Source organism: Myxine glutinosa, unplaced genomic scaffold (genome assembly GCF_964187855.1).
Source record: "Myxine glutinosa unplaced genomic scaffold, kmMyxGlut1.1 SCAFFOLD_2883, whole genome shotgun sequence".
Classification (NCBI taxonomy): domain Eukaryota; kingdom Metazoa; phylum Chordata; class Myxini; order Myxiniformes; family Myxinidae; genus Myxine; species Myxine glutinosa.
Window position 1 is genome coordinate 20,649 of NW_027618977.1, and position 27,876 is coordinate 48,524.

At 47.5% G+C, this 27,876-nt stretch overlaps 1 protein-coding gene across 1 annotated transcript; it reads left to right on the forward strand.

The window, feature by feature from the left end:
• Nucleotides 1–199: 199 nt before the first annotated feature.
• LOC144889340 (tetratricopeptide repeat protein 17-like) lies at nt 200–26,950 on the forward strand. Its single transcript, XM_078769527.1, has 4 exons — nt 200–380; nt 16,365–16,578; nt 16,725–16,971; nt 25,674–26,950. The coding sequence occupies exons 1-4, from the start codon at nt 232–234 to the stop codon at nt 26,054–26,056; spliced, it is 993 nt and encodes a 330-aa protein (XP_078625653.1). The 5' UTR covers nt 200–231; the 3' UTR covers nt 26,057–26,950.
• The last annotated feature ends 926 nt before the right edge of the window (nt 26,951–27,876 follow it).

Here is a 27,876-nt window from a genome sequence, read left to right on the forward strand (position 1 = left end):
GTCTATAACTGAACTTTAGGCAATAACAAATCTACAACTTGACACATACATATATACATACACTGGGCGGACAGGCAAACACTGTTCCAGACGGCATTGCCTCACGGCTACACCTTTAAAAAATAATCATTTGACAATAGGAATGTAGACTGCCCTGTTTTTTTGCTAGTTTTGGACTTCTTCTATTGTTGTTCACCAGATGTGGTGAGAGCAAAGGATTCTGGGCAGAAGATGGAGTGGGAGGAGGACTGGCATGGAGCGGATGATGCAATCATGAGCATTGTAATGGGAAGTCTGACAAAAACCCTGTCATCTGAGCTGAAGCCATGTCCATCATGCATCCAGCGCACTCCAAGTGGCATGTTGTTGCAGCAGGGCAGGTGCGTACAATGTGGTATTCATGCATCCTGGTCTACCATTTGTACTGGTGTATTTGAAGGTGGTTTGAAAGTTCATTGGAAGGCTACACAGCATCTATATTTAGGATTTCCATCCACATGTAGTTGTATATCATAAATTATAGCATGTATGCCACTGTTAGAGAGGGTTATATACTGATCTTCTTCTTCTCCTCCTGCCCAATCCTTCTTCTCCTCCTTATTCTTCTCCTTAACCTTCTTCTCCTTCTTCCAATTATTCCCACGTTCTTGTGAGGTTGCCCAGGGGAAATTTTTGGCCCATGTCTTTCACGAACCTGGCCAGGCCTGACGTTTGACGAAGGTTAGGGCAGTAATTTGGCCACTGTGGCAATGATAACTTGCCTACTCTTCACGAAGGCCACAATGTTAGCGCCCACCAACTAATTCCGACAAATAGGAATCCCAGTTTAACGTCCATCCGAGGAATGGGCGCACACGTTAATTGATCACCCTGCCTGTGAAACACCGGAATGATAGTTTATAGCTGTGCTGGGATTTAACCCCAGGCTACACAGCTCAGAGGCGTGTGGGTACCTCGAGAGTGAAGGCCATCCTGCCAGCTAATACTGATCTTTCTCTCATTTCACAAAGTAAATCTGTCCACACGCATGCCATCAGGCTGTTTATTAGCCTCGCCTATTGTAATTGTGAGTGTACTCGGCTGTGTCCATCCACACATGTAGATTTACTTTAATGTACATAATTCTGTTTTAGAAGATTCACTAATGTACGTACAGTCACGTGAAAAAGTAAGTACACCCCTGCATTTATCACTACTTCAAATACCTAAAATTAGAATCAGGTACACCAGCTCAGGTGCAAATGATTAGAACATGGTTAGAGAGGATCTTGGAGGAACCTGTCTTATTTAAACCTCAGACATTTAGTTTGGTTTGCTCTTTGTTGTTGAAGTGTGCGGCGTCAACATGCCTAGATCAAAATAGCTCTCTGAGGTCTTCAGAAAGAAGGTTATAGATGCCTACGAGTCTGGGAAGGGATTTAAAAAGATCTCCAAACAATTTGAAATCAATCATTCGACTGTCCGGAAGATCATCTACAAGTGGAGAAGATTCCAAACAACTGCCAACTTGTTCAGGCGAGGCCGCCCCAGCAAGTGCAGCCCGAGAGCAGACCGCAAGATGCTGAAAGAAGTCTCTAAGAACCGCAGAATGTCATCACGGGACCTACAGGTAGCTCTTGCCACTGTTGATGTCAAAGTGCACAAGTCTACCATTAGAAAGAAGCTGCACAAATTTGATCTACATGGGAGGTTTGCCAGGAGGAAACCTTTGCTGTCCAGAAAGAACATCAGGGCAAGACTAAAGTTTGCAAATTAACACCGAGGCAAAGACCAGCACTTCTGGAACAATGTGCTCTGGACAGATGAGTCAAAGGTAGAGCTATTTGGCCACAGTACCAGAAGACATGTTTGGCGAAAACCAAAGACAGCGTTTGACCACAAGAACCTGATACCAACTGTAAAGCATGGTGGTGGAAATATTATGGTTTGGGGCAGCTTTGCTGCATCAGGGCCTGGGCAGCTCACCATCATAGAATCCACTATGAATTCTTCATTGTACCAGAGGGTGCTTGAGGATAATGTGAGGCCATCTGTCGGAAAGTTGAAGCTCAACCGAAAGTGGACCTTGCAACATGACAATGACCCTAAACATACCAGTAAATCCACCAAGGAATGGCTGAAAAGAAAGAAATGGAGGGTTCTGGAATGGCCAAGTCAAAGCCCGGATCTAAATCCCATCGAGATGTTGTGGGGGGATTTGAAACGAGCTGTGCATGCAAGAAACCCCTCAAACATCGCACAGCTGAAAGAATTCTGCATGGAGGAGTGGGCAAAAATTTCTCCCAGTCGATGTCGGAGACTGGTAGACAGTTATAAGAAACGCCTACTTGAGGTTGTTTCTGCCAAAGGGGGCAATACCACCTATTAGAGCCAAGGGTGTACTTAGTTTTTCCACATCTGAAATTTGCATTTATGTTTATTTAAATTACACAATGGACTACAAAATGTAAATGTTTCATGATATTTGTTATATTATATCACCTTTATCTATCAATATTGTTGAAATGAAGATCAAATAGCTGTATGTTGAAATTTGTTGAAAAAGTCAAAACTTTACATGGGGTGTACTTACTTTTTTCATTTGACTGTACATATATATGCCGGCGATGCTCTGCATTGATAAATGCTCAGTCTTGTTCAATGACGAGGTGCTCTTCTTTTACCCTGTAGGGATAGAATTGTGTATTCTACTTGGGTTGGTGACACATTACAGGCTAGATAGCCGTCATCGCTTATCTCTGTTGTATAATTTGCTCTTGTAGTTTGTGCACAATTTCTGTGCACGGCTTTCCCATTACACGGGTATTGCAGATCCTAGATTAATTTCCACCTTTCTGGAAGTCTCTAAGTTAAAGCTTGTGTGCATGTGATTTTTTTTTTTTTTGTAAAAACGAGTTGATTTCAAAAATTTGTGCGATGGTTATCGTACCCTGGGAGAATTGTAAAGGAAGTGACACCAACACTGACCAAAGCCTTCTGGGGAAAACCAACATGATGGAGAATATAATGGTGTGCGCCGTGGAACAGTATATCATCAAGTTCCATGCGAAAGACGTCACATCAGCTGGAATTTGTATAAGCAAGTATATTGCTGTTAAAAGTGATCCTATAAAGTGTCATGGTCTGTTTGTATAATGGCTGCTTGGTAGAGAATCATATCCACCTTTTTTTTTTTTCTTTTTTTTTTGTATACAAGATCGAGGCTCGTGAAAGAGCTAACATTAATCACAAAAAAAAAAACGGACACATAAAACATATCATCAGGGAAGTGGTAGACAAGAGGGGGAAGCACACAAGCACAACATTTGAGAGCAGGGACATCGGGAGATCTGTGGGAGGGAGAGGGCTTGGGAGGAGGAGGCGTGGGAAGGGGGGGGGGGGGGGAAGAAGTATAAAACATGAGGATACTGCAAGGACTTCCAGGAACGAAGTCAGTATTTAATGTCCATCTTCCATTGAAGTAAAATTTGGTCTGTTTGTTACTGCCTCCTCCTCCTTCTTCTTCTTATTAGGCTGCTCCACCTACCCACACCCACTCCTGGTGTGTGTGTGTGTGTGTGTGTGTGTGTGTGTGTGTGTGTGTGTGTGTGTGTGTGTGTGTGTGTGTGTGTGTGTGTGTGTGTGTGTGTGTGTGTGTTATTTGATATTTGTGACCATGCCACAAATCATTTCTAGCATCTAAAATGGTGTTCATAGCAATTGAGAAACTCGTACATACGAGTTTGCCACAACGGAAGCCTCTCCTCAGTGAAGGACACATGAATGTCCGCTTGGAGTTTGCAAAAAAGCACCTAAAGGGCTCCCAGACTGTGAGAAACAAGATTCTGTGGTCTGATGAAACCAAGATTGAACTGTTTGGCTTCCGTCTGGCCACTCTGCCATAAAGCCCAGATCGGTGGAGTGTTGCAGTGATGGTTGTCCTTCTGGAAGTTTCTCCCATCTCCACACAGGATCTCTGGAGCTCAGCTAGAGTGACCATCGGGTTCCTGGTCACCTCTCTTACCAAGGCCCTTCTCCCCCGATTGCTCAGTTTGGCCGGGTGGCTAGCTCAAGGAAGAGTCCTGATTGTTCCAAACTTCTTCCATTTAAGAATTATGGAGGCCACTGTGCTCTTGGGAACCTTCAATGCAGCAGAGATTTTTTGTAGGCTTCCCCAGATCTGTGCCTCGACACAATCCTGTCTCTGAGCTCTGCAGGCAGTTCCCTTCGACCTCATGGCTTGGTTTTTGCTCTGATATGCATTGTCAGCTGTGAGACCTTATATAGACAGGTGTGTGCCTTTCCAAATCATGTCCAATCAATTGAATTTACCACAGGTGGACTCCAATCAAGGTGTAGAAACATCTCAAAGATGATCAAGAGCAATGGGAGGCACCTGAGCTAAATTCCAAGTGTCATAGCAAAGGGTATGAATACTTATGTCAATGTGATATTTCAGTTTTTTCTTTTCAATAAATTTGCAAAACTTTCTAAAATCCTGTTTTCTCTTAGTCATTATGGGGTATTGAGTGTGGATTGATGAGGGAAAAAATGAATTTAAACGATTCCAGCATAAGGCTGCAACATAACAAAATGTGAAAAAAGTGAAGGGGTCTGAATACTTTCTGTGAATGCACTGTAAGTGTGAAACATGGGGAATTGCAATGGTGCACTGTCAATTTCGCTCCAGTTATTATCTTTCATTATCATTGTAACTGCGTGTCATATGTGCTGTTGTGAAAGGAAGGTATTTTTTATGAAGACTCACCACCTCACAATGGTTGCGCACAGAATTGCATTTCTCGGGTTCCAGTATTTTGGGAATGCCATGCAGAAACAATAAATTTTCTATTGAAAATTGTAGTTAAGTCACCGACATGATTCAATTGAGCGTATGCAGCACAAGGTTTCTGGTTGCATCATTTACCATTGGTGTGACTGCACCGCTTATGCAATTCACACCGGGGCAGGAATTTGGGATTTGTTGACCTGGGGGAATCTTCAACATTAACCGGCACACACTGCCCCGGCTTAAGGTCCCCACCTGGCAGATTGCTCACTTGCAGTTGCCTTGCCCTGCGTGCAAAACGCCAGGTTGACAGTTTTTTTATCCCTCTGAGAATTGAATCCAAATTAGACTGCTCAATGCTGAGCGCACTAGCTCTGAGGTATCCCACCAACCTGCCAATATGGTGACACTTCCATGTGAAGCGGTTTTGTAATGCGTCTGCATGGGCTCCTTCCGTGCATGTGTGGTGAACGGAGCTATTCAGCAGCTGTTCTTTGTAAATTATTTATTTATTTTTCGGAACTTTCTCCTCTACATTTGGCTTTTGTCGTCATGAGGAAGTAGTTATTTCATGGACATTTGCAAAAACAAAAAAACATTACCAAACGAAAACATTTTACAAATCTCTTTTTCTGTGCCATAAAAGTATTGGAGGCTGGCAGGTTGGCCAAGAGGTACATACACTCACCTCTAAGCTGTCTCGCCTGGGTTCAAATCCTGACCCAACTATGAACCGTCGTGCTGGTGTTTCACAGGCAGGGTGATTCGTAAACGTGTGTGCCGTCCCTTGGATGGACATTAAAGTTGCATTGAATTTAAATGGTTAATTGAGTTACACTTAAGTGAAATTAAACCAGTCCGGAGTTCCTCCAGGCAGTGTTCTGGGCCCTGTGCTTTTTCTGGTCTTCATCAATGATCTCTCCAACTCTCTTGAAATCCTCTCTATCTCTTTGCTGATGACTCCACTATCTGCCGCTCCATTCTTAATCCCTCAGATCGGCAGTCTGCAGCCTCCTCACTCTCTGCAGACCTGGACAAAATCACAGACTGGGCAAACAAGTGGAACATGTCCTTCATTCCTGACAAATCTCACACTCTTACGATGTCTCTCTGAAAAGACCGACTGGAAAACCCTCCCATCTACTTTCTCAACAATCCTCTCGAAGTTCTGTCACTCAAGCTTTTGGGTCTCACTATCTGCCAGGATCTTTCCTGGGAAAACCACATTCCCAATCTGGCCTCCAAAGCCAGTCGCCGACTGGGCATCCTCCGTCGTGCAAAGTCCTTTCTGGGCACTTCTGAGCTCCTCACCACATACAAGGCTTTAATCCGCAGCTCAATGGAATACTGCTCTCCCCTCTGGGCTGGTGCTCCTGCATCACACCTAACTCGGCTTCACACGGTTGAAACCAAAGCATTAAGAATCATTGGAATCTCCCACGATGAAGCCGATTCTGAGGGCCTTTCTCTCTCACCACAGGCAGGTTGGTGGTCTTTGTCTTGTACTGACTCCTCTCTGGCTTTGCTCCCCCAGCTCTGTCTGTGCTCTGTCCCATAAATATTCCTACAGGACACACAAGATCTGCCGACAACACCTCTTTGGTGAAACTACAAAAATCAGGACTCTCTGCTCACCTTCACTCTTTTATTCCTCTTTTCTCCTGCCTCTGGAACAAACTCCCTCACTCTCTTCAATCCCACTCCTCCCTCCAGGTCTTTAAAACAGTTGTTCACCACCATCTCTTATAGTCCCCCATCCAAAACCTTGATCTTTTCTATCCCCGTTAATCCACCCCAAAACCACCTCCTTCAAATTCCCTGTTTTCTTTCCTGAAATTCCATGTGGTGCCCATCTTGTTTATCCTGTGCACCATGCCCTAGCCGTCTCTCTTCCACAGATCTCCCGATGTCCCTGTTCTCTACTGCTGTGCTTACCTCTCTCCCCCTCTTGTCTCCCGCTCCCTTTACTATATGTTCTGTGTTAGCTCTTACACGAGCCTCGACTAAGTGTACAAAAAAACCCCAAAAATGTAGGGACTAACATCCTGTCTTCCAGCATTCGTTGGTGGACAGTAAAGATTTCACTGTGTCAAGCGAAGAGGAGGCGAATTATCGCCGGCACCCAAAACAAATTACAAATTCCTGCCATATCTCCTGCTGTGAGACGGATGGCAAACCACCGAGCATGACCATAGGCCAATAAACTAGTGCTTCGGCAGAACCGGTGCTCCGTATCACTATCAAAGTATGGTACATTAGAAACAGAAAATGCTTGACCATGTCACAATAATTCTCTGAGCTGTCGTGCACATTCCCTCTTTAGATCTCTTCTGTAGTATTTGTCTGCAGTATTGCTTTGGTATTTTCTTCAACTGAAATTATCCTGCTTTCGGTTAATTTGTCGAGCAATGAATCTCCAGACGAAACCTATGTTCCCATTATAGTCAGGGCCCTTAGGGATATTTTGGTTCAAATTCTTCCAAAAGCATCAAATTTGGCGCAGATGTTGCTCATGCCATACTCTTTCGATTTTTGACGGGCGCCAAGGGCGGTATGATCTGGGGACCATACCGGTCCATCCCGCCATGTCACCTGACCTATGACGTCATAATTAGGACATGCATCCAATCACATGGCGTACTATAAGTGGTCAAAGTTCAAAATGAATCGATCGAAAAATGAAGGCAGGGATCCATTTTTAAGGTTTTCATAAAATCCAATATGGCCGCCAGGTCACATGACCTATGACGTCATATTTATGACATGTATACAATCATGTATACATGAACCCGGATCATGATCGCACAAAAATTAAACACAAGGATATGGCATACAGTTCATAAAACATCAAAATCCGTACCTTTGTAATTAGACTGACGAACTGCATATGCCTGAAAATTAGGAAATAGACATGTAAAGATTTCCTCTAATTGTCAAAAATAAGGTCAGAGTTCGATTACCCAACCCAGAAAGATAAAATGGTGAACCTCGCGTAAATCTTGACAAAAAACTCAAAAACCGACATGTTTGACTCAAAAATGACCTTTAAGATGACCTTGAGGGTTGACCTTGACCTCGAATCATCAAAATAACATCATAATTGGATTCCTCGACCTCGAAAACCCCTGAAAAGTGGTATCATACATGATTCCAACCCTTTTGGTTATTTAACTGATTTTCCTCTAATCCGGGTGGCGGCCATTTAGTATTTCGCCAATATGGGGCCCCCGGGGGGGGGGGGGGCGCCCGTCTTGGCGCCCGTCAAAAATCGAAAGAGTATGGCATGGGCAACATCTGGGCCAAATTTGGTGCTTTTGGAAGAATTTGAACCAAACGGCCCCAAAATATCCCTAAGGGCCCTGACTATTACTTCCCCTTCTTGGCTTTAACTCGGGTTCAAGTGCCATATTCTGTTTGCTTGTCCATCGTGTCCAAATGTTCTTGCCGTTTATGTTGAATGTACATTGATGTGTCATTACCTTTTCTGCTCTGTTCTCGGTTTCGTGTGGTGCATGCACAAGCTCCTCACGAGCCTTATTGTCGACCAGATGGTTTTTGAGGTCCGGACCCCAACATCTGCCCTCCCAGCACACGCAGGTTCCGTGTATTCCTGGTTGATAAATTGCAACCTGCTTCTGCATTCATGGCCCTGTGTCCCGCGTATTCGTGTTTTTTTTTTTTTGCGGGTGCAAAATTGTTTCTATTCTACGAGTTGCAAGCATAACACAGTTCTAAAACACATCTTTCACCAGCCACACGCAAACAACTGGACGTATGCAAAAAGCGTATCTTCCACGAGCTGCGAGCATAGCCTGATTCTACATACATTTTCCGTACCTCTCCACCAGGAACATCCCACATGTACTTTTTCTTCATCTTGATATCTTCCTCCTCATCTTCTTTACACAGTTTTCTTACCGCAACCTGTCGGCCGCACAGACGCTCGGTCCATAACTGCCTCTCTGAACTTACAGCACGACCTTCCTCAAGGTTAATCTTCTTTCCCCATTTTCTCTTCCATTTCTGTGATTCGGAGTTGGTTCCTGCATCCAACTTGTTCGCCACCTGCTCTGTCTCCTTAACGCTTGTCGACTTCGTGTACAAAAAACCCCCCAATAATAATTTTAAAAATAGCACCGCACAGCGGCGTTACCCCTCAGCCCATGCATGGTTAAAGGAAGCATTGATGATAATTTTTTATTTGAAGCGAAGTTGTATACCGAGTAGGATCTTGCAGTAAAGAAATTTTCACCCATGAACCCATTTCGCGCCCACGAACCTTCCTCGACTCAACCCCAACACACACTGCACAAATGGATTTAATCGGACAAGCCCGTTCTGCTCGAAATTGATGGAAACCAATTTCAAAATGGCTGCCGTGGCGGCCATATTGAAATTCGCAACGCGCCCATGAACCTTCCTCGACTCAACCCCAACACACACTGCACAAATGGATTTAATCGGACAAGCCGTTCTGCTCGAAATTGACGGAAACCAAAAGTTGACGGACGCCCGGGCGCCTGGACGACGCCCGGGACGACAATACCCCTTCGCCCATTGGGCTGAGGCACCGCAGGAGTGAGCATAAAAAATGGTTCGGCACTGATGTTGGGACCCTTGTACTCATGGATACGGTAGAGGCCATCATTGACACTACTCGATCTGAGATTGAGCCAAAAGACCTCCTTCTCTCAGGTTGGCCATTTTGTTGGCTCATGACTTCAATCTGACTTTGAACGTGATTGAAATGAATTTCCCCAAAGCTCAGCCGCTTTGTTAACAAAAAACAAACATCGGCTTCCCCTTCGACCTGTTTTGGAAGGTGCTTGGCTTCATGAAATGCATTGCAGTCCTGATTTTAGAAGTACACCGACTTGTACATGTAATTGCGTGCCACACGCTATCTTCCTCGGACTTCTACATGAACTAGTGAATATGCAAGATGCGCATGGCAGCAGGTGCAAAGTTCTTTTGGCTCTCGAGCCGGCGGAAACACCTTAAAATCCCTCTTGTAGATTACGGTGCCCGCACACCCGAGTGTTTTCCTGTCGAAGCAAGAGTTTGAACTGGTTTGGGGTTCGTGTTTATTCCTTGGATATTGTTCTATCAAAACGTGCTCTTCGCTTTATGAATCCTCCTGAGTGGATATGTATTACAGGGGTAATCAAAAGGTAATCCTTCAGGTGGATCACCATTAGAGGCTCCAACATGGTTGAACCGTTCGGTAAAGTAGTGGCGGCACTTTTGAATTTTCAAATTGCTGGCTGTACTTTGTCTCAAAAACCATCTCATCCACGCCATGTTGCAAGATCTGTCTGATGGCTTTACGTTTGATGTTTACGCTCATTTCTCTTGCTCTACCTCACTTATTAATAGGCACAATTCTTGTTTTGATCTGGTGAATGGTTTGGATCTGATTTTGATCACAGATTAATAGATCTGGTGCACAATTTCTGGAAAAAAAATTCAGAAATTGTTTTTTTATTTCAGAAAAAAAAAATTCAACAGAATTCCAGTCCCACCTGAAGACAGTTTTATCAGCCTTGCCCATTCCTGAAGGGACGGGGTAGGTTATTGTAATCGTTGTGTGAATCCGCATGCAGATACACAGGTAGTGGACCAAAATAAATAAATGGAAACACCAATGTAAAGTCACTTAATGGGGTGTTGGGCCACCACGTGCGGCCTGCATACGTCTGGAATTCTGCAGGAGGGGTGCGGCACCGTTCTTCCATGAGAAAGTCAATCAACTCACCTGTTTGATGGAGGTGGAAAACACTGTCTCAGGTGGCATTCTAGAATATCCCATAAATGCTCAATTGGGTTCAGATCTGGTGAGTGAGAAGGCTGTGACCTATGGACAACATCGGTGTCATGCTAATCGAACCATTGGTAAACCACACGTGCTCTGTGGATGGGGACTTTGAGGGGTATCCTCTTGTAGACTTGCTACCTATAATTAATAGGCAACTAGACCTGTGCACCATTTTTTTTTTACATAATGCCGCCAATGGAGGCATTATGTTTCCGGGTGGAAATATGTTTCCTTATGTTTCCGGGTGAAATATGTCATTATGTCCGTCCATCAGTGCATGCATCTGTCCATGATAGGTTTTCGTTACTGTGATAACTTAAGAACGGATGAAGGCATCTCAGTCAAACTTGGTACAGGTACACTACTACATGGCCAAAAGTATGTCGACACCCCAACATCGCACCCTTATGTGCTCGTCGAACATCTCATTCCAAAATCATGGGCATTAATATGGAGTTGGTCCCCCCTTTGCTGCTATAACAGCCTCCACTCTTCTGGGAAGGCTTTCCACTAGATGTTGGAACATTGCTGCGGGGATTTGCTTCCATTCAGCCACAAGAGCATTCGTGAGGTCAGGCACTGATGTTGGGCGATTAGGCCTGGCTCGCAGTCGGCGGTCCCATTCATCCCAAAGGTGTTTGATGCGATTGAGGTCAGGGTTCTGTGCAGGCCAGTCAAGTTCTTCCACACCAATCTGGACAGACCATTTCTGTATGGACCTCGCTTTGTGCACGGGCGCATTGTCATGCTGAAACAAGAAGGGGCATTACCCAAACTGTTGCCACAAAGTTGGAAGCACACAATCGTCTACAATGTCATTGTATGCTGTGGCGTTAAGATTTCCCTTCACTGGAACTAAGTGGCCGAGCCCGAACTATGAAAACAGCCTCAGACCATTATTCTTCCTCCACCAAACTTTACAGTTGGCACTATGCAGGTAGTGTTCTCCTGGCATCCGCCAAACCCAGATTCGTCTGTCGGACTGCCCGATTAAGAAGCGTGATTCATCACTCCAGGGAATGCATTTCCACTGCTCCAGAGTCCAATGGCGGCGAGTTTTACACCACTGCAGCCGACGCTTGGCATTGCACATGGTGATCTTAGGCTCGTGTGCGGCTGCTCGGCCATGGAATCCCATTTCATTAAGTTCCCGACGAACAGTTGTTGTGCTGACTTTTCCAGAGGCAGTTTGGAACTCGGTAGTGAGTGTTGCAACCGAGGACAGACGATTTTTATGCGCAACGTGCTTCAGCACTCCTGGGGAAGGCCCTTTCCTGCGGTCCCGTTCTGTGAGCTTGTGTGGCCTACCACTTCGCGGATGAGCTGTTGTTGCTCCTAGACGTTTCCACTTCACAATAACGGCACTTACAGTTGACCGGGGCAGCCCTAGCAGGGCAGAAGTTTGACAAACTGACTTGTTGGAAAGGTGGCATCCTATGACGGTGCCACATTGAAAGTCATTGAGCTCTTCAGTACGACACATTCTACTGCCAATGTTTGTCTATGGAGATTTCTTGGCTGTGTGCTTGATTATATATACCTGTCAGCAATGGGTGTGGCTGAAACAGCCGAATCCACTCATTAGAAAGGGTGTCCGCATATTTTTGGCCATGTAGTGTATGTACAATGATGTAGAGATGAATTGATTAGATTTTGGGGTCAAAGGTCAGAGGTATCGTGAGGTTAAAATTATGTTATCTGAGCTAACTTGTGAACCATTGATGGGAATTTGACCAACCTTGGTATAAGTATATATTATGATGCAAAGATGAACTGATTGGATTTTGGCATCAAAGGTCAAAGGTCAGCGGTCATGTCATGTAAAAATGTAATGGTTGAGAAAAGCTGAAGGGATTTAACTGAAACTTGGTACAAGTATTTATAATGATGGAATAATGTGGGCGGATACATATCGGTCGACGTCGAGAGTGCCGTTCTAGTTATACATGAACCCACACCTGTGGAAGCTGTTGCTTGGTGTCCTTCATTTACTCAGGTGTTTCCATTTTTTTTTGTCCACTACCTGTAGGTTGTTTGGCCTCACCTATTCCCAAAGGGACAGGAGAGGCTATTGTCGTAGGAAGAATTTGCCCTGGCGTCGTGCACAGATCTACTTTAATATAGATCATTCATTGTCTTATCTACAGTTTTGTATATTCCACAGTGGTTTCTGCATTGGCAAATGCCCTGTTATAATTAAAACTATAATATTGCTATTCCTAAGCAGCTGATCATTATAATGATTGGCAAACTCCATTTATTATAGACTTGTGGGATGCTCTCTTCTCTTCTTACATGCCCCCTTCCCACACTGCTCCCATTTCTCCCACTCACTTGCGATGTCTTTGTATTTCCATTCTCCTTTGATCCTGTCCGTCTGTCTAAACCCGCTGCCTTATGCTGATGTTTAGCGCCTCCATGAGCCTATAGTTCCAGAAAAAAAATAATGAAAGATTTTGACCAAGAGAGAATGGCAAAGCAATACATTGTATGGGATCTGAACCTGTCACCTCGTCACCAACTCTGAGAGAAGAAAAAGCGGATGATGGAAAGGATCCATGGTGCGATGGAGTGAAGCGACCGAGGGGGATTGTGACGGGGTGTCCCCACCCCCCCCCCCCCCCATTCCCCTTAAATATTTAAAGACAAGCTTAGACTTGACCATGCCCTATTCTCTAACACAGACCTTAGGTATATCGAAAGCAATTTCCTCACGTCATGGAATACTTGTGGCCTTGCACGAAGATTTTGGTTGGTTGCTGTCTTTGCCTTTGACAAAAGCTTCTGTGTGTGCATGTACTGTGCTCGTACATAGCACAGACGCGGTTCTCATTAGTACAATGTTTCGCTCTGAGATACATCATGTCGCTTAACCAATAAGAAACTTCCTCTGTTTCGTGGGTCGATAATTTGTGGCTCAAATTCAAAATGGTTTGATCAAAAGCGAAAAGGCACCGAAAACAGCAGATGAGAATGACCAACCAATTACGAAACCCTCAGCTGAAAACTCTCAAACTGTCCCACCAAATCCTCATTTCAACATCTCTCCTCTTGGCCCTGAAAAATCCATCCCCACTCAAAACCGATTTCCAGTCTTGGAGGACATCACCCTGGATGATCCCCCGACCCTAATCGCTGAGCCCGGAATTATCAGCGTGGCCACCCCACAGCAGTCTGCCATTGCCCTGCCCCCAAAAGCTGCTCCTCTTACCCCCATCCCTTCCCTCCAAGGGTGAATACCTGGCTGGTAGAATGCAGGGGTGTGATTAGGCCGACCACGAGTTGAATGGTGACACGGCGTTGGAACAGTCCACCATAGATGACTATTAGTGAGTGCAGGAACATAAAAGAAGATGCTCCCCAAGTGTCTCCCTCTGATATTAAACTCTTAAAGATGAATTTCATAAAAGGAATATGGTGATTCATACCTTTTTCCCAGAATTTACCGCAATTCATATAAACTGCTAAAATGATCATCAAGTGCCCGGATGATTATAACTTTAGCACTTCCCAACGTCACCGGTTAAAGAAACCGTCACCGGTCAGAATAATGAATTGTCCTGCCTTATGGTCCTTCTTTTCTACATCAAAATGAGAATGAGCTTCAAAATCTGTAGTTTAAACATAAATGGAGGATGCAGCACGATCCGTAAAATTCAAGTACGAGACTTTTTATTAAATAAAAAGGTTGACCTAGCCCTTCTACAGGAACCAGGTGCAAATGACAGGTGTGTTGCAGAATGGTCTAAACTTTTCCCCGGTGTTTCTTTCTTGAGTAATACTGGCTCCTGAAAAGGATGCCTTGCAATAATCCATAGCCCTCCTTTTCCCCCTCATCACTTGTTTTTACTGAATTACAAAAAGGGTTTTCCACATCCTTAGAATTCTCATACCTTGGGGAGCCTTATCCTGTCTTAAATATCTATGTCCCGATCACATCTGTAGCTCGTCAATAATTCTTTGGCAACCTTTAAACATCCCTCACTACCCTTGGTACGCAGAATGCCCACTACTATTGGGGATGCTTCTTAGTGGTGGTTGTGCCCCATAAACGAAGGTCGGGGACCAAATCTTCACCATTCTTCCATCAGGGCAGCGCGGTCACGATCAGAGTGCCTATCGGTCTCCATGGATCGGCCCTTTCTCTCTTGTCTCTCTCTCTCTCTCTCTCTCTCTCTCTCTCTGTGTGTGTGTGTCTCTGTCTCTGTCTCTGTCTCTGTCTCTCTCTCTCTCTCTCTCTCTCTCTCTGTCTCTCTCTCTCTCTCTCTCTCTGTCTCTCTCTCTCTCGCTCTCTATGTGTGTGTGTGTGTCTGTCTCTGTCTCTCTCTCTCTCTCTCTCTCTCTCTCTCTCTCTCTCTCTCTCTCTCGCTCTCTCTCTCGCTCTCTCTCGCTCTCTCTCTATGTGTGTGTGTGTGTCTGTCTCTGTCTCTCTCTCTCTCTCTCTCTCTCTCTCTCTGTGTCTCTCCCTCTCTGTGTGTCTGTCTGTCTCTGTCTCTGTCTCTGTCTCTCTGTGTGTGTGTGTGTGTGTGTGTGTGTGTGTGTGTGTGTGTGTGTGTGTGTGTGTGTGTGTGTGTCTGTCTCGCTCTCTCGCTCTCTCGCTCTCTCGCTCTCTCGCTCTCTCGCTCTCTCGCTCTCTCGCTCTCTCGCTCTCTCACTCTCTCTCTCTCTCTAACTCTCTCTCTCTAACTCTGTCGTGGCCCTGACTGTGAAGGTGGGGCGACACTATAGTGGATGTGGGGTATCTCTAGGTCGCTCCTGCGAGATCGATGAACTGTCTCCAGACGACGGGCTTGGTCAAGTGAACTGTTCTTGGCTATACAACACCAACAACAACAATGCCCCAAAAATCCAAATAATCACATTTGTATTAGCGGGGACTTCAACTGTACCCTCCACCCCAAACTTGACAAGAACAGCGCAGAACCCCACCCTGCCTCCGCAATACCCCTTGTGAGACTATTACAAAAAGAAGCTATATCGATATATGGCTGTTGCAACATCCTTCCATCAGGCAAATACTCCTGGTGTCATCACATCCTAAATAACCTTGTGCTTGCACGACTAGATAAGCTTTATGTTAATCCCATTCTGGAACGTCTTATTTTATCATCCCAAATCTGTCCATCTGGTTTCTCAGATCATAGCGCAATTATTCTAACCGTCGCCACCCTCCGACCCAAGCACAATAATTAAGATTGTGTATGCACTCCCCAACCAAAAACAGGTCGTCACAGAGTTATGTTGTGTCTTAGTTGCCTCAAAAGGAGATTTCTGGCATTTAAAGCAACGGTGAGAAAACACTAAACACACACATTGGACAATTTTGTCAGCAATACAGCGCTTATAATGCTCAAAATGAGCATAAAAGTATAACATGTTGAGGATGAAATCCTGAAACTGCAGGAACAGCTTAACGGGACAAATAATGTAACCCGTGTCAGAGTGGAACAGCAAATCCATGAAAAAATTCTGTTTAATTCTATATTTGAAAAGTGAGCGCAGAGTGCATTTATATGGTTAAAAATGAAATGTATACACAACCTTGATTCCCCAACCAAATTTTTATTTTACATTAGAAAATTAACATATGTGGGAAAATTACACACCCAGACCAGGAATCGAACCCAGGTCCTCTGGAAAACCGTACCAGTCCTCTGCCATCTGAGCTATCTGGACGACTCTGGCTGAGCATGGAATCCTCCCACACATATGATTGCCGCTCTCTTTTCGTGAACGCTTCCACTTTATTCCTTGAATGTTTTTTCTTTTTCTTTTCTGCAGGTCAAAGCAGACTCCTTTAGGCCTTCTCACATGTGGTACGCCTGTGAATGAGACGGCCTACGATGCGCTGGATGGGGTCTCTTGCCGACACTTGCTGAGCTTTCGGCCTGATGCTGACGCCGCGGTCCTCATTCTCCCATCCAATGGAGGCTCTATGGACATAAACGTTCTGGAATGGGAGCTGCGTGAAGCTTTGGAGCAGTCTGACCCAGATGTGAGACCATTGGACTTTGCAAACCTCATTTGTTGGTGTGTCTCTCCTTGTACTTCCTGTCTCTCCTTGTACTTCCTGTCTCTCCTTATACTTCCTGTCTCTCCTTATACTTCCTGTCTCTCCTTTTACTTCCTGTATTTTACCAGCTCCGGTCCCAGGTCTTATTGCACAAAAAGATTGGTAACTACTGGCGGGTTAAAGGCAATGCGTACCATGCTATCGAGTGCTTCCGCAAGGCTCTCGCAGCGTCGCCGCAGCATCCGGACGTCCTGCAGGACCTGGCTCGATTGCTCTTCAGCCACGGTTTCCTGGAAGATGCGATTATGCTTACCTGGCGTTCCCTGGAGCTTCAGCCACCACAATGCAGCGTCTGGTACCAGCACTTCTCCCTCGGTGAGCAAAAGTAAACGGGAGGAATTGGTCGTGCCGTGGTAGAGGGACAAGTAGAGTGAATGACCTCATTGTAAACTAATGCCCATTGGCTGTGTCTGTTTCTCTCGTCCTTGTCATCAGTGTGTTGTACTCCCAACCTGTTACCAGCTCTGTCGTGTACCTCTCCTGTGTGTGCATGTTTGTTATTCAAGCGATTGCTTTCTTGACAATCCCCATCGGTTGGCATCCATGAGGAGGAGGAATTTTTTTACCTCCGCCACCAAAGGTGAACGGAGGTTATGTTTCCACCCCTGTCTGTCTGTTTCTAAACAAAATATCTCAAAAAGTTGTGGACGGATTTGGACGAAATTTGGTGGACCGGTTGTGTGTCTGACAAAGGCGATTTGATTCGATTTTGATGAAGATCTCAATATGTATTCGGAAATGATAATTATTTAATTTTTCAAGGGATTCTTCACCATTGGGAGATCGGGCCAAAAACGATACATAGCAGGATATCTCAGATGTGGGATATCTGTGGGAAGTTGTGGACGGATGATTTCGATTAAATGTGATTCTGTATTGTGATTTTCTGGTCTACTCTGCGATACAAACTGTAAACTGTTCACCTGGCGTAGGTATGCTCTCTACTGAGTGCCTTATAGTTTTATTGATGTGATTACATTGGATTTTTAATTAATACACAATGAACTGAATGTGGTTTTTAATTCCAATAATTTTTGAGGTTAAAGTTAAAAAGCAAGCCCATTGGGTACCCCCTAAAAACTGCGATGGTCATGATGTCATCTGCATGACGTAATCAAAGGCAAGGTCGTCTCAGCACGCAACGGATAATGGCCGTACAAATCCTTCAGACTCGCCGGAAAGGAAATTTGACGAAGTTTTCTGATGAAGAATCCTCTGATAGTCAAAATAATTATAACTAGAAGGGCACCCTTCGACGTCACGACGTTGACTTACATGCCACCACCCACATTATTACATCATTATAATACTGGTATTGAAGGAGCTGTGGCTCCCACGTCGATCGAAAGAATGGACGCGACAAAAAGCTTGAATTCATCTGAGCTGCTTTATTAGAATCAAACACTCAGGCACTCTGGGAAAAACGTTTTACGGTCGGCAATATATATCTATTCCGCCAGGGGGTTTGCCCAGGCCTGGCGCCAGGGGGCGTGGCCCCGCGGGCCGGCTGCGGCCTGGCAAGCCGAGGGCGAGCCTGCCCGGGCGTCCCGACCGAGGCCTGGCAAGTCGAGCGCGGGCCTGCCCGGGCGTCCTGGACGAGCCCGGCCTGGTGATCGCTCCGCGTCCTTGATAGGTGCAAGGCGATTGTGTAACCCCAGCGGCAGCCGCTACACACGTCCCCCCAGAATCGACTTGCACCGGCAGGGTCAACTTGAGGGGGGTCCTGATGACCCGGCCGAAGCGACCCCTGGTGGGTCGTGGGAGGGGGTCCGGTGAGGTGGTGGGCGGTCGAGTGGGGGGCACCGTGGACGGGGGGCGGCCTCGCCGCGGCGGGAGGGCCACCCGTGGTGGGTGGTCGACGTCCACGTGCGCCGGCTTGAGGCGGTCCACTGCAATCCGGTCCGACCTGCCGCCGATGTCGATGACGAACGACTTGTCGTCCCGTCGCAGCACCCGGAAGGGCCCGTCGTACGGCGGCTGGAGTGGCCGCCGATGTGCGTCGTGACGCACAAAAACATACTCCGCGGTGCGGAGTGCTGGGGGGACGTAGGACTGGGGGTCACCGTGGTGGGATGTCGGCACGGGGGCAAACCGTCGGGCGGCCTCCTGGAGGTCCGAGCGCTGGCGAGCTGCGGACCAGGGGCTGGTAGCGTCGGGCACGAATTCGCCCGGGACGCGTAGCACCTGGCCATAGACCAGCTCGGCGGTGGATGCCTGGAGGTCCTCCTTGGGGGCCGTGCGAAGGCCCAAAAGGACCCACGGCAGCCGGTCGGCCCAACCGCCGTCTTGAAGGCCGGCCATGAGCGCGGCCTTCATGGAGCGGTGGAATCGCTCGCACAACCCGTTTGCTTGGGGGTGGTAGGCCGTAGTACGGTGGAGCTTGACCCCCAGGTTGCGGGCGACCGCGCCCCACAGCTCGGAGGTGAACTGTGGTCCGCGGTCTGACGAGATGTCCGCCGGTGCGCCGAAGCGGGCGACCCAGGTGGCGATGAAGGCCTGCGCCACGTCGGCGGTGGTGGTGGAGACGAGGGGAACGGCCTCCGGCCACCTGGTGGTCCTGTCCACCATGGTGAGCAGGTGTGTGAACCCTCGTGATGGGGGAAGGGGGCCCACCAGATCCACGTTGACGTGGTCGAAACGTCGTTCGGGCACGGTGAAAGGTGCCAGCGGGGCCTGGGTGTGTCGGTGGACCTTGGCCCGTTGGCAGGCGGTGCAGGCGCTGGTCCAATCGCGGATGTCCCGACGAAGGCCGTGCCAGACGAAACGCGCCGACACCAGCTTCTGGGAAGCTTTCCGGCCCGGGTGGGAAAGGCCGTGGAGGGAGGCGAAGATGCGGCGTCGCCAGGTGACGGGCACGATGGGGCGAGGCCGGCCTTGGGAGACGTCGCAGAGCAGGACAGTGTCCGCGCAGGGGATGTCGGCCAGGCGGAGGCCCGTGTCCGCCGCCCGGAGGGCTTGCACCGTGGTGTCGGTGGTTTGGTCCGCCGCCATGAGCGCAAAATCCACGCCCAGGTGGACCGCGTTCGCGCTGGCCCGGGAAAGACAGTCGGCCACGGCGTTGTTTTTGCCGGCGACGTGCCGGATGTCCGTGGTAAACTCCGACACGGCGGAGAGGTGGCGCTGTTGGCGGGCCGACCATGGCTCCGTGACCTTGGCCATGGCGTAAACCAACGGCTTGTGGTCGACGAACGCCGTGAAAGGTCGGCCCTCCAGGAGGTGGCGGAAATGGCGGACGGCCAGGTGTAGACCGAGGAGCTCCCGGTCAAACGTGCTGTATTTGAGCTCGTTCGGCCGGAGCTGCCGGCTGAAAAAAGCGAGTGGCTGCCAAACCCCGTTCACCCATTGCTCATGTACGGCGCCCACCGCGTAGTCGGAGGCATCCGTGGTGAGGGCGATGGGAGCGTTGAGCACCGGGTGAGCGAGCAGTGTTGCGTCGGCGAGGGCCCGCTTTGAGCTTTGGAAGGCCGCATCCATTGCTGCGGACCAGGCGATGTCGTGCTTGGCCGGCTTGCCCCGGAGGGCTTCGTAGAGGGGCCGCATGAGTTGAGCAGCGCGGGGCACGAAGCGGTGATAAAAATTCACCATTCCCAGGAATTCCTGCAGGGCCTTTATGGTGCGGGGACGCGGGAAAGTGGTGATGGCCTCGACCTTGGTTGGCAGCGGCACAGCCCCGTTCTTGGTGATGTGGTGGCCCAAAAAATCAACGGCCGTCGTGCCGAAGTGGCATTTGGCCGGGTTGACGATGAGGCCGTGCTCGCTGAGGCGCCCGAACAGTGTTCGGAGGTGGAGGAGGTGCTCGGCCCGGGACGTGCTGGCGACGAGGATGTCGTCCAGGTAAACGAAAAGGAACGGCAGGTCACGCAGCACGCCGTCCATCAAGCGCTGGAACGCCTGAGCCGCGTTCTTGAGACCAAACGGCATCCGCAAGAACTCGAATAAGCCGAACGGCGTGATGACTGCCGTTTTAGGGACGTCGGCCGCCCTGACAGGTACCTGGTGATATCCCCGTATGAGATCAATTTTTGAAAAAATGACCCGTCCCGCCAGACGGGCGGAGAAGTCTTGGATATGCGGGATCGGGTACCTGTCGGGTGTTGTAGCGTCATTAAGACGGCGGTAGTCGCCACACGGGCGCCATCCACCCCCCGGCTTTGGCACGATGTGCAGTGGCGAGGCCCACGCGCTATCGGAGCGCCGCACGATGCCGAGGTGCTCCAACGCGTCGAATTCGGCCTTCGCAACGGCAAGCTTGGCTGGGTCGAGGCGGCGGGCCCTGGCGTAGACCGGCGGGCCCGTGGTTGGTATGTGGTGCTCGATCCCATGCCGTACTGCGACGGCCGAAAACGTCGGCCGCGTGAGGGCCGGGAACTCCGCGAGCAGGCGAGCAAACTCGTTCGCCGCCGGGACGGTGCATGCCAGCTCGGTCGGCGCGGAGCTGCTCAATGTGCATACCAGGGAGCTGAAGGTTTCAGCGTTGATTAAACGACGCCGTTGGACGTCCACCAGCAGTCCGTGTGCGCAGAGGAAGTCGGCGCCGAGCAGAGCCATGGGCACGTTGGCGGTTACAAACGTCCAAGCGAAGCGTTGGCCGCCGAAGCAGAGGGTGACGTTGCGCGGGCCGAAGGTGCGGATAGTCGATCCGTTGGCCGCAACCAAGGAGGGGCCGCAAACCGCGGATTGCCTGTCCTGGTCAGAGGCGGGCATGACGCTCACTTGGGCGCCGGTGTCGCACAGGAAGCGCCGTCCGGACGCTTTATCCGTGATGAACAGTAAGTTGCCCGTGTGACTGTGGCCGGCGCGCATGGCAGGTAATGAACGCCGGCCTGGCCGTTTCCCGACCCGCCGAAGGTGCACGGGGGTCGGCATGTCCGGGCCTTCTGTCCGAACCTGGCATGATAGGAACACCACGCTTGGTCGGGTGGAGGCTTCGGACGTCGTGCTGAACGTGGTCGGCTCGGTATAGCGGCCGCCAATTGCGTCGGCAGTTCGGCCGTCGAACGCGCCGGGTGCTCGGGCGCCATGGATGGTGCATCAGGCGGCGGCGGGTCCCATGTCGCCGCTGCGATGCGCTGACCCGCGGCGGAGATTTTGTCGGCTTCTCTGGCAAGGGCCCGGGGATCTGTGATCGTCGTGCTTGCCAGGGCGAGGCGTACCGGGTTAGGCAGCTGACGGAGGAACAGCTCCCGGAACAGGAATGCCGGAGAGTGCTCGCCGAGCAGCGAAAGCATGTAGTCCATTCGCTCGGAAGGGCGCGTGTCGCCGAGCTCCGGCAAATCGAGCAGGCGCCGTGCGCGTTCCGCCGCTGGGAGGGCGAAAGCATCGAGGAGAAGCTTCTTAATCGCGCCGTATTTGTCAGCAGCCGGCGGGTGCTCGAGGAGGCTCAAGGCGCGGGCCGCGGTGGCGGAACCAAGCGCCGCCACAACATGGTGGAAGCGGGTGTCGTCCGCGGTGATGCCTCGCAGGGCGAACTGAGAGTCCGCCTGAGCGAACCAAACAGCCGCGTGAGCCTCCCAGAAGGTAGGCAGTTTAAGCGTCACTGCCGTGTCCATGTCGGTAGGTCACCAATGAAGGAGCTGTGGCTCCCACGTCGATCGAAAGAATGGACGCGACAAAAAGCTTGAATTCATCTGAGCTGCTTTATTAGAATCAAACACTCAGGCACTCTGGGAAAAACGTTTTACGGTCGGCAATATATATCTATTCCGCCAGGGGGTTTGCCCAGGCCTGGCGCCAGGGGGCGTGGCCCCGCGGGCCGGCTGCGGCCTGGCAAGCCGAGGGCGAGCCTGCCCGGGCGTCCCGACCGAGGCCTGGCAAGTCGAGCGCGGGCCTGCCCGGGCGTCCTGGACGAGCCCGGCCTGGTGATCGCTCCGCGTCCTTGATAGGTGCAAGGCGATTGTGTAACCCCAGCGGCAGCCGCTACAGTATCAAGTTTGATTTAAATCCATTCAGCTGTGCCCAAGTTAGCACATTTTTACCTGAAATGACCTCTGACCTTTGACCTATTGACCCCAAAATTTAATCAGTTCGTTTACATCATTATACATACCGTTGCCAAGTTTAAATCCCTTCAGCTATTCACAATTTCTCACATTTTTACCTGTCATGACCTCTGACCTTTGACCTCGGGACCAACAAAATCTAATCACTTAATCTTTACATCATTATACATATCTGTACCAAGTTTGAATTAGATCACTTCAGCCGTTCTCAAGTTAAAGACCTATTACAGACTTTGACCTTTATCCTTTGACCTCTTGAACCCAAATTCTAATCATTTAATGTTTACATCATTCTACATAATTGTACCAAATTTGGTCAGAATCTCATCACTGGCTCACAAGTTATCCCGGTAACAGTATTTTTACCTAACATGACCTCTGACCTTTGGCCTTTGACCTCATGACTCCAAAATCTAATCAGTTCATCTTTACGTCATTATACATACCTGTGCCAGGTTTGACTAAGATCCCTTTAGCCGTTCTCAAGTTATCGCGCTAACGCAAACCTATCACGGACGGACGGACGGACGGACAACCTGAAAACAAAATGTCTCCGGCGACTTCGTCGGCGGAGGAATAACAACTACCGCGGCAAAAACATCCTCGACATGACGTAGCAGGTCACGTGGGTAATCAAATTGACGTTCGGGGCCAATTGAGCGTAAACAGACACCAAAAAATGTAATGACTTGTCATTATCTTGTGACCCGTTAAGCAATCGGAATTTTGTTGATTAATAATTCAGAACTTGTGCAGGTTTTCTTTTTCTTTCCTGTACATTTGCTTTCCTTACTAAATGTAGTCTTTCATTTTAAATGGTTGAGGTTTTGGGTTGCACTACCTCTGCATAAACCATTTCAAGTCTTCCTGAGGGCGTTGAGAGTAAACCACAAAGTTGTTGTCTGGCTTCAAATGATGACCAGGCCAAGTGGAGCAGATGATCTCTTCCTTGAAGGACATTAGTGAACCGGCTGGGGCTGCATTATTTCTGCTTCCATAAATGGGAGATTGTTGTTCCACCCTCCCCTCATCCCTACAATAGCTTGGTGGTAGTTGCATATTCAAACCTGTTCATATCTGTTAAAGTTGCATCATAACGCAATCATCTGGCCCACTAGTTATTCCGAAGCCTTACTAATTACTCGGGCTACATTACAACATGACGCTTCCTGGAAGACCTTTACTGATGCGAATTTTGAAAACATTGTTTGGGTGGTTAATGGTAAAAGGATTACAGAGGTGGAAGTTGGGAGAGGGGACGGCAGGAAGCGAAGGAGAGGAGGTGCGGGGGAGAATGAAATCTTTGATTCATTTTATTTGTGCAATGTGCAACACCTAGCCTCGTTATGATTTGTGCAATGTGCAACACCTAGCCTCAGATAGACCTTATTTGTGCAATGTGCAACACCTAGCCTCGGATAGACCTTATTTGTGCAATGTGGAACACCTAGCCTCGGATAGACCTTATTTGTGCAATGTGCAACACCTAGCCTCGGATAGACCTTATTTGTGCAATGTGCAACACCTCGCCTCGGATAGACCATATTTGTGCAATGTGCAACACCTAGCCTCGGATAGACCTTATTTGTGCAATGTGCAACACCTAGCCTCGGATAGACCTTATTTGTGCAATGTGCAACACCTAGCCTCAGATAGACCTTATTTGTGCAATGTGCAACACCTAGCCTCGGATAGACCTTATTTGTGCAATGTGGAACACCTAGCCTCGGATAGACCTTATTTGTGCAATGTGCAACACCTAGCCTCGGATAGACCTTATTTGTGCAATGTGCAACACCTAGCCTTGGATAGACCTTATTTGTGCAATGTGCAACACCTAGCCTCGGATAGACCTTATTTGTGCAATGTGCAACACCTAGCCTCGGATAGACCTTATTTGTGCAATGTGCAACACCTAGCCTCGGATAGACCTTATTTGTGCAATGTGCAACACCTAGCCTCGGATAGACCTTATTTGTGCAATGTGCAACACCTAGCCTCGGATAGACCTTATTTGTGCAATGTGCAACACCTAGCCTCGGATAGACCTTATTTGTGCAATGTGCAACACCTAGCCTCGGATAGACCTTATTTGTGCAATGTGCAACACCTAGCCTCGGATAGACCTTATTTGTGCAATGTGCAACACCTAGCCTTGGATAGACCTTATTTGTGCAATGTGCAACACCTAGCCTCAGATATACCTTATTTGTGCAATGTGCAACACCTCGCCTCAGATAGACCTTATTTGTGCAATGTGCAACACCTAGCCTCGGATAGACCTTATTTGTGCAATGTGCAACACCTAGCCTCGGATAGACCTTATTTGTGCAATGTGCAACACCTAGCCTCAGATAGACCTTATTTGTGCAATGTGCAACACCTAGCCTCGGATAGACCTTATTTGTGCAATATGGAACACCTAGCCTCGGATAGACCTTATTTGTGCAATGTGCAACACCTAGCCTCGGATAGACCTTATTTGTGCAATGTGCAACACCTCGCCTCGGATAGACCTTATTTGTGCAATGTGCAACACCTAGCCTCGGATAGACCTTATTTGTGCAATGTGCAACACCTAGCCTCGGATAGACCTTATTTGTGCAATGTGCAACACCTAGCCTCGGATAGACCTTATTTGTGCAATGTGCAACACCTCGCCTCAGATAGACCTTATTTGTGCAATGTGCAACACCTAGCCTCGGATAGACCTTATTTGTGCAATGTGCAACACCTAGCCTCAGATAGACCTTATTTGTGCAATGTGCAACACCTAGCCTTGGATAGACCTTATTTGTGCAATGTGCAACACCTAGCCTTGGATAGACCTTATTTGTGCAATGTGCAACACCTAGCCTCGGATAGACCTCATTTGTGCAATGTGCAACACCTAGCCTCGGATAGACCTTATTTGTGCAATGTGCAACACCTAGCCTCGGATAGACCTTATTTGTGCAATGTGCAACACCTAGCCTCGGATAGACCTTCTGAAATCCTTGATGTTGCATCTTCCGGCAGGGGAGATGTTGAAGGCAGCTGGAGATGAAGCGAGTGCCGCAGCTCATTTCCACCAGGCAGTGGATCTCAATCCTGGGTTGCAGGAAGCGGCACGAGAGCTGGCGGATCTTCAAAAGGGAAGCGTGTGCTCTTCCACGTCGCTCACTCTGCAGACGGCCACGCTTATTAGCACACTTGTGGTTGTGGTCCTGCTCCTGCTACATCACAAACTTTTGTCCGACGGTTCGAAGGACAGTGGGCCCGGAGACTTGGTCGCGCAAGGGGCCCCATGTCCCACAGCCGCGCAGGTATTGCGGAAGCCTCCTCGACACATGGATTGCAATCCAAATCGCATCGCAGCAGCTTCCAGGGTGATTCGCTTCAAGAAGGTAAACCACAGCTGAACCAGAGGATGGTGCTTCAATCGGTTTGTCATTCAATAAAGCGTTTTTAGTTTTGTGCCCACCCATCACTCATTCATCTTGGGGTTATCTCTAGGTACTTTCCACAGCCTTGTCTGCAGTGATTATTATTGTCTCTGGTATTCGAATGGTGCTGAAGATCCTTTTCTTGTGTTCTTATTACAACCGCTTGAGTTGCATCCCCTGCCCAATGTGCTGACAAACTCGCACGTCGCACATTTTCCGAAGCTGTGGGTACATTTGATCCCGCGACCTATTCATGGTCGTTTTCCTTGGTGTGGATAATGTTTGAGAGAGATATGAAGCTCTGCCCGAGTTAAATATCTCAAAGCAGGAGCTTCTTCTTCTCAAGCCCTTCATGTTTTTGGCCTCTTGCATTTTGAGGACCCACACGCTCGGTGCGGAGCGGTGCATTCTTAGAGAGGGCTGTTTGGTTTTGACTGTTCTGTTGGACTTGTGATTATAAACCAGTTATTGCAAAAATACAAAAGGCAGCAATTTTTGTTTGACGTGTAGTTTCTGAAACCTTTGACCTTGATGATGCCAACTTGATATTAATTTTAATGTGCTTCCCTTGGAAAGAAGCCTTTTGCGTTTTCTTAATTTTGGTGTTCCCAGGGTGTGCCCTTCCTAAGTCAAGAAATTGGTTTAAGTTAATGGGGAAGGAAATAATTTCGGGTTTTGTTACTTTTGTAGACACTTTTTGATGACTCCGTGTTTCCTCTGGTTCAGGCCTACTTGGACTGAATTGCATAAGACGCGAGACGGCTTTCTGAATTGTTTACCATCTAATTTATTACTTGTTGCATATTTTGGTTGCCTGAGAATTTTGTTTTGTGAAGTTGAAAAACCAGAATAAACTTTTGTTTTTTAAAATTGTGATTACAAATTTTCACTGAGCTTTTGCTGAGCTTCCTCAAACACAGATGTGTATATATATATATATATATATATATATATATATATATATATATATATATATATATATATATATATATATATATATATATATATATATATATATATATATATATATATATATATATATATATATATATATATATATACACATACATACATACATACATACATACATACATACATACATACATACATATATAGATATATATATAGATACATATATAGATATATATATAGATATATATATAGATATATATATAGATATATATATAGATATATATATAGATATATATATAGATATATATATAGATATATATATATAGATATATATATAGATATACACAAAGAATTAAGTTAAGCACCCCTACACAACGAATTAAGGTAAGCACCCCCTAATATATATTCTTTGTGTATATGTATACATTGGCATATATTCTAAGGTATGTGAGATCAAATAATGATTGGTATGACATTAGCAATTATCCATTGATGAAATTGAGTGATCAAAGTGAAAAAAAGTGATTGGTTGAGTCAGTGATCCGATCACGTGGGTCCTACACACGTTATTGACGCAAAGATCGCTAGAGGTCTTCTCAGAACAATGACTGTACGTTAGAAAACATAAACGTCATCCACACTGTCCGTGATGGACCTATAGCTCCATACTTAAATTGAGGTGAAAATATGCCTAAAATTCCCAAAAAAATTCACCTTAAATTATTCAGAATAAAATATTGAAAACGGCATGATTGTTATGTTTTTATGTGACCATAATATCACTTCTCCAGAAAATATAGCAATATCATGGGTATATTACACTGTTTTGACGACAGCAAACTTGTAATGTGCGAGGTTGTAAAAAAACGGGGGGGGTGCTTAAC

Excerpts from the sequence above, each read along its gene's own strand:
- LOC144889340 (XM_078769527.1), top strand. The coding sequence starts at position 232 with ATGGAGTGGGAGGAGGACTGGCATGGAGCGGATGATGCAATCATGAGC. Across the intron at positions 16,579-16,724 it reads TGGAGCAGTCTGACCCAGAT|CTCCGGTCCCAGGTCTTATT; the intron begins GTGAGACCATTG and ends GTATTTTACCAG. Across the intron at positions 16,972-25,673 it reads GTACCAGCACTTCTCCCTCG|GGGAGATGTTGAAGGCAGCT; the intron begins GTGAGCAAAAGT and ends ATCTTCCGGCAG.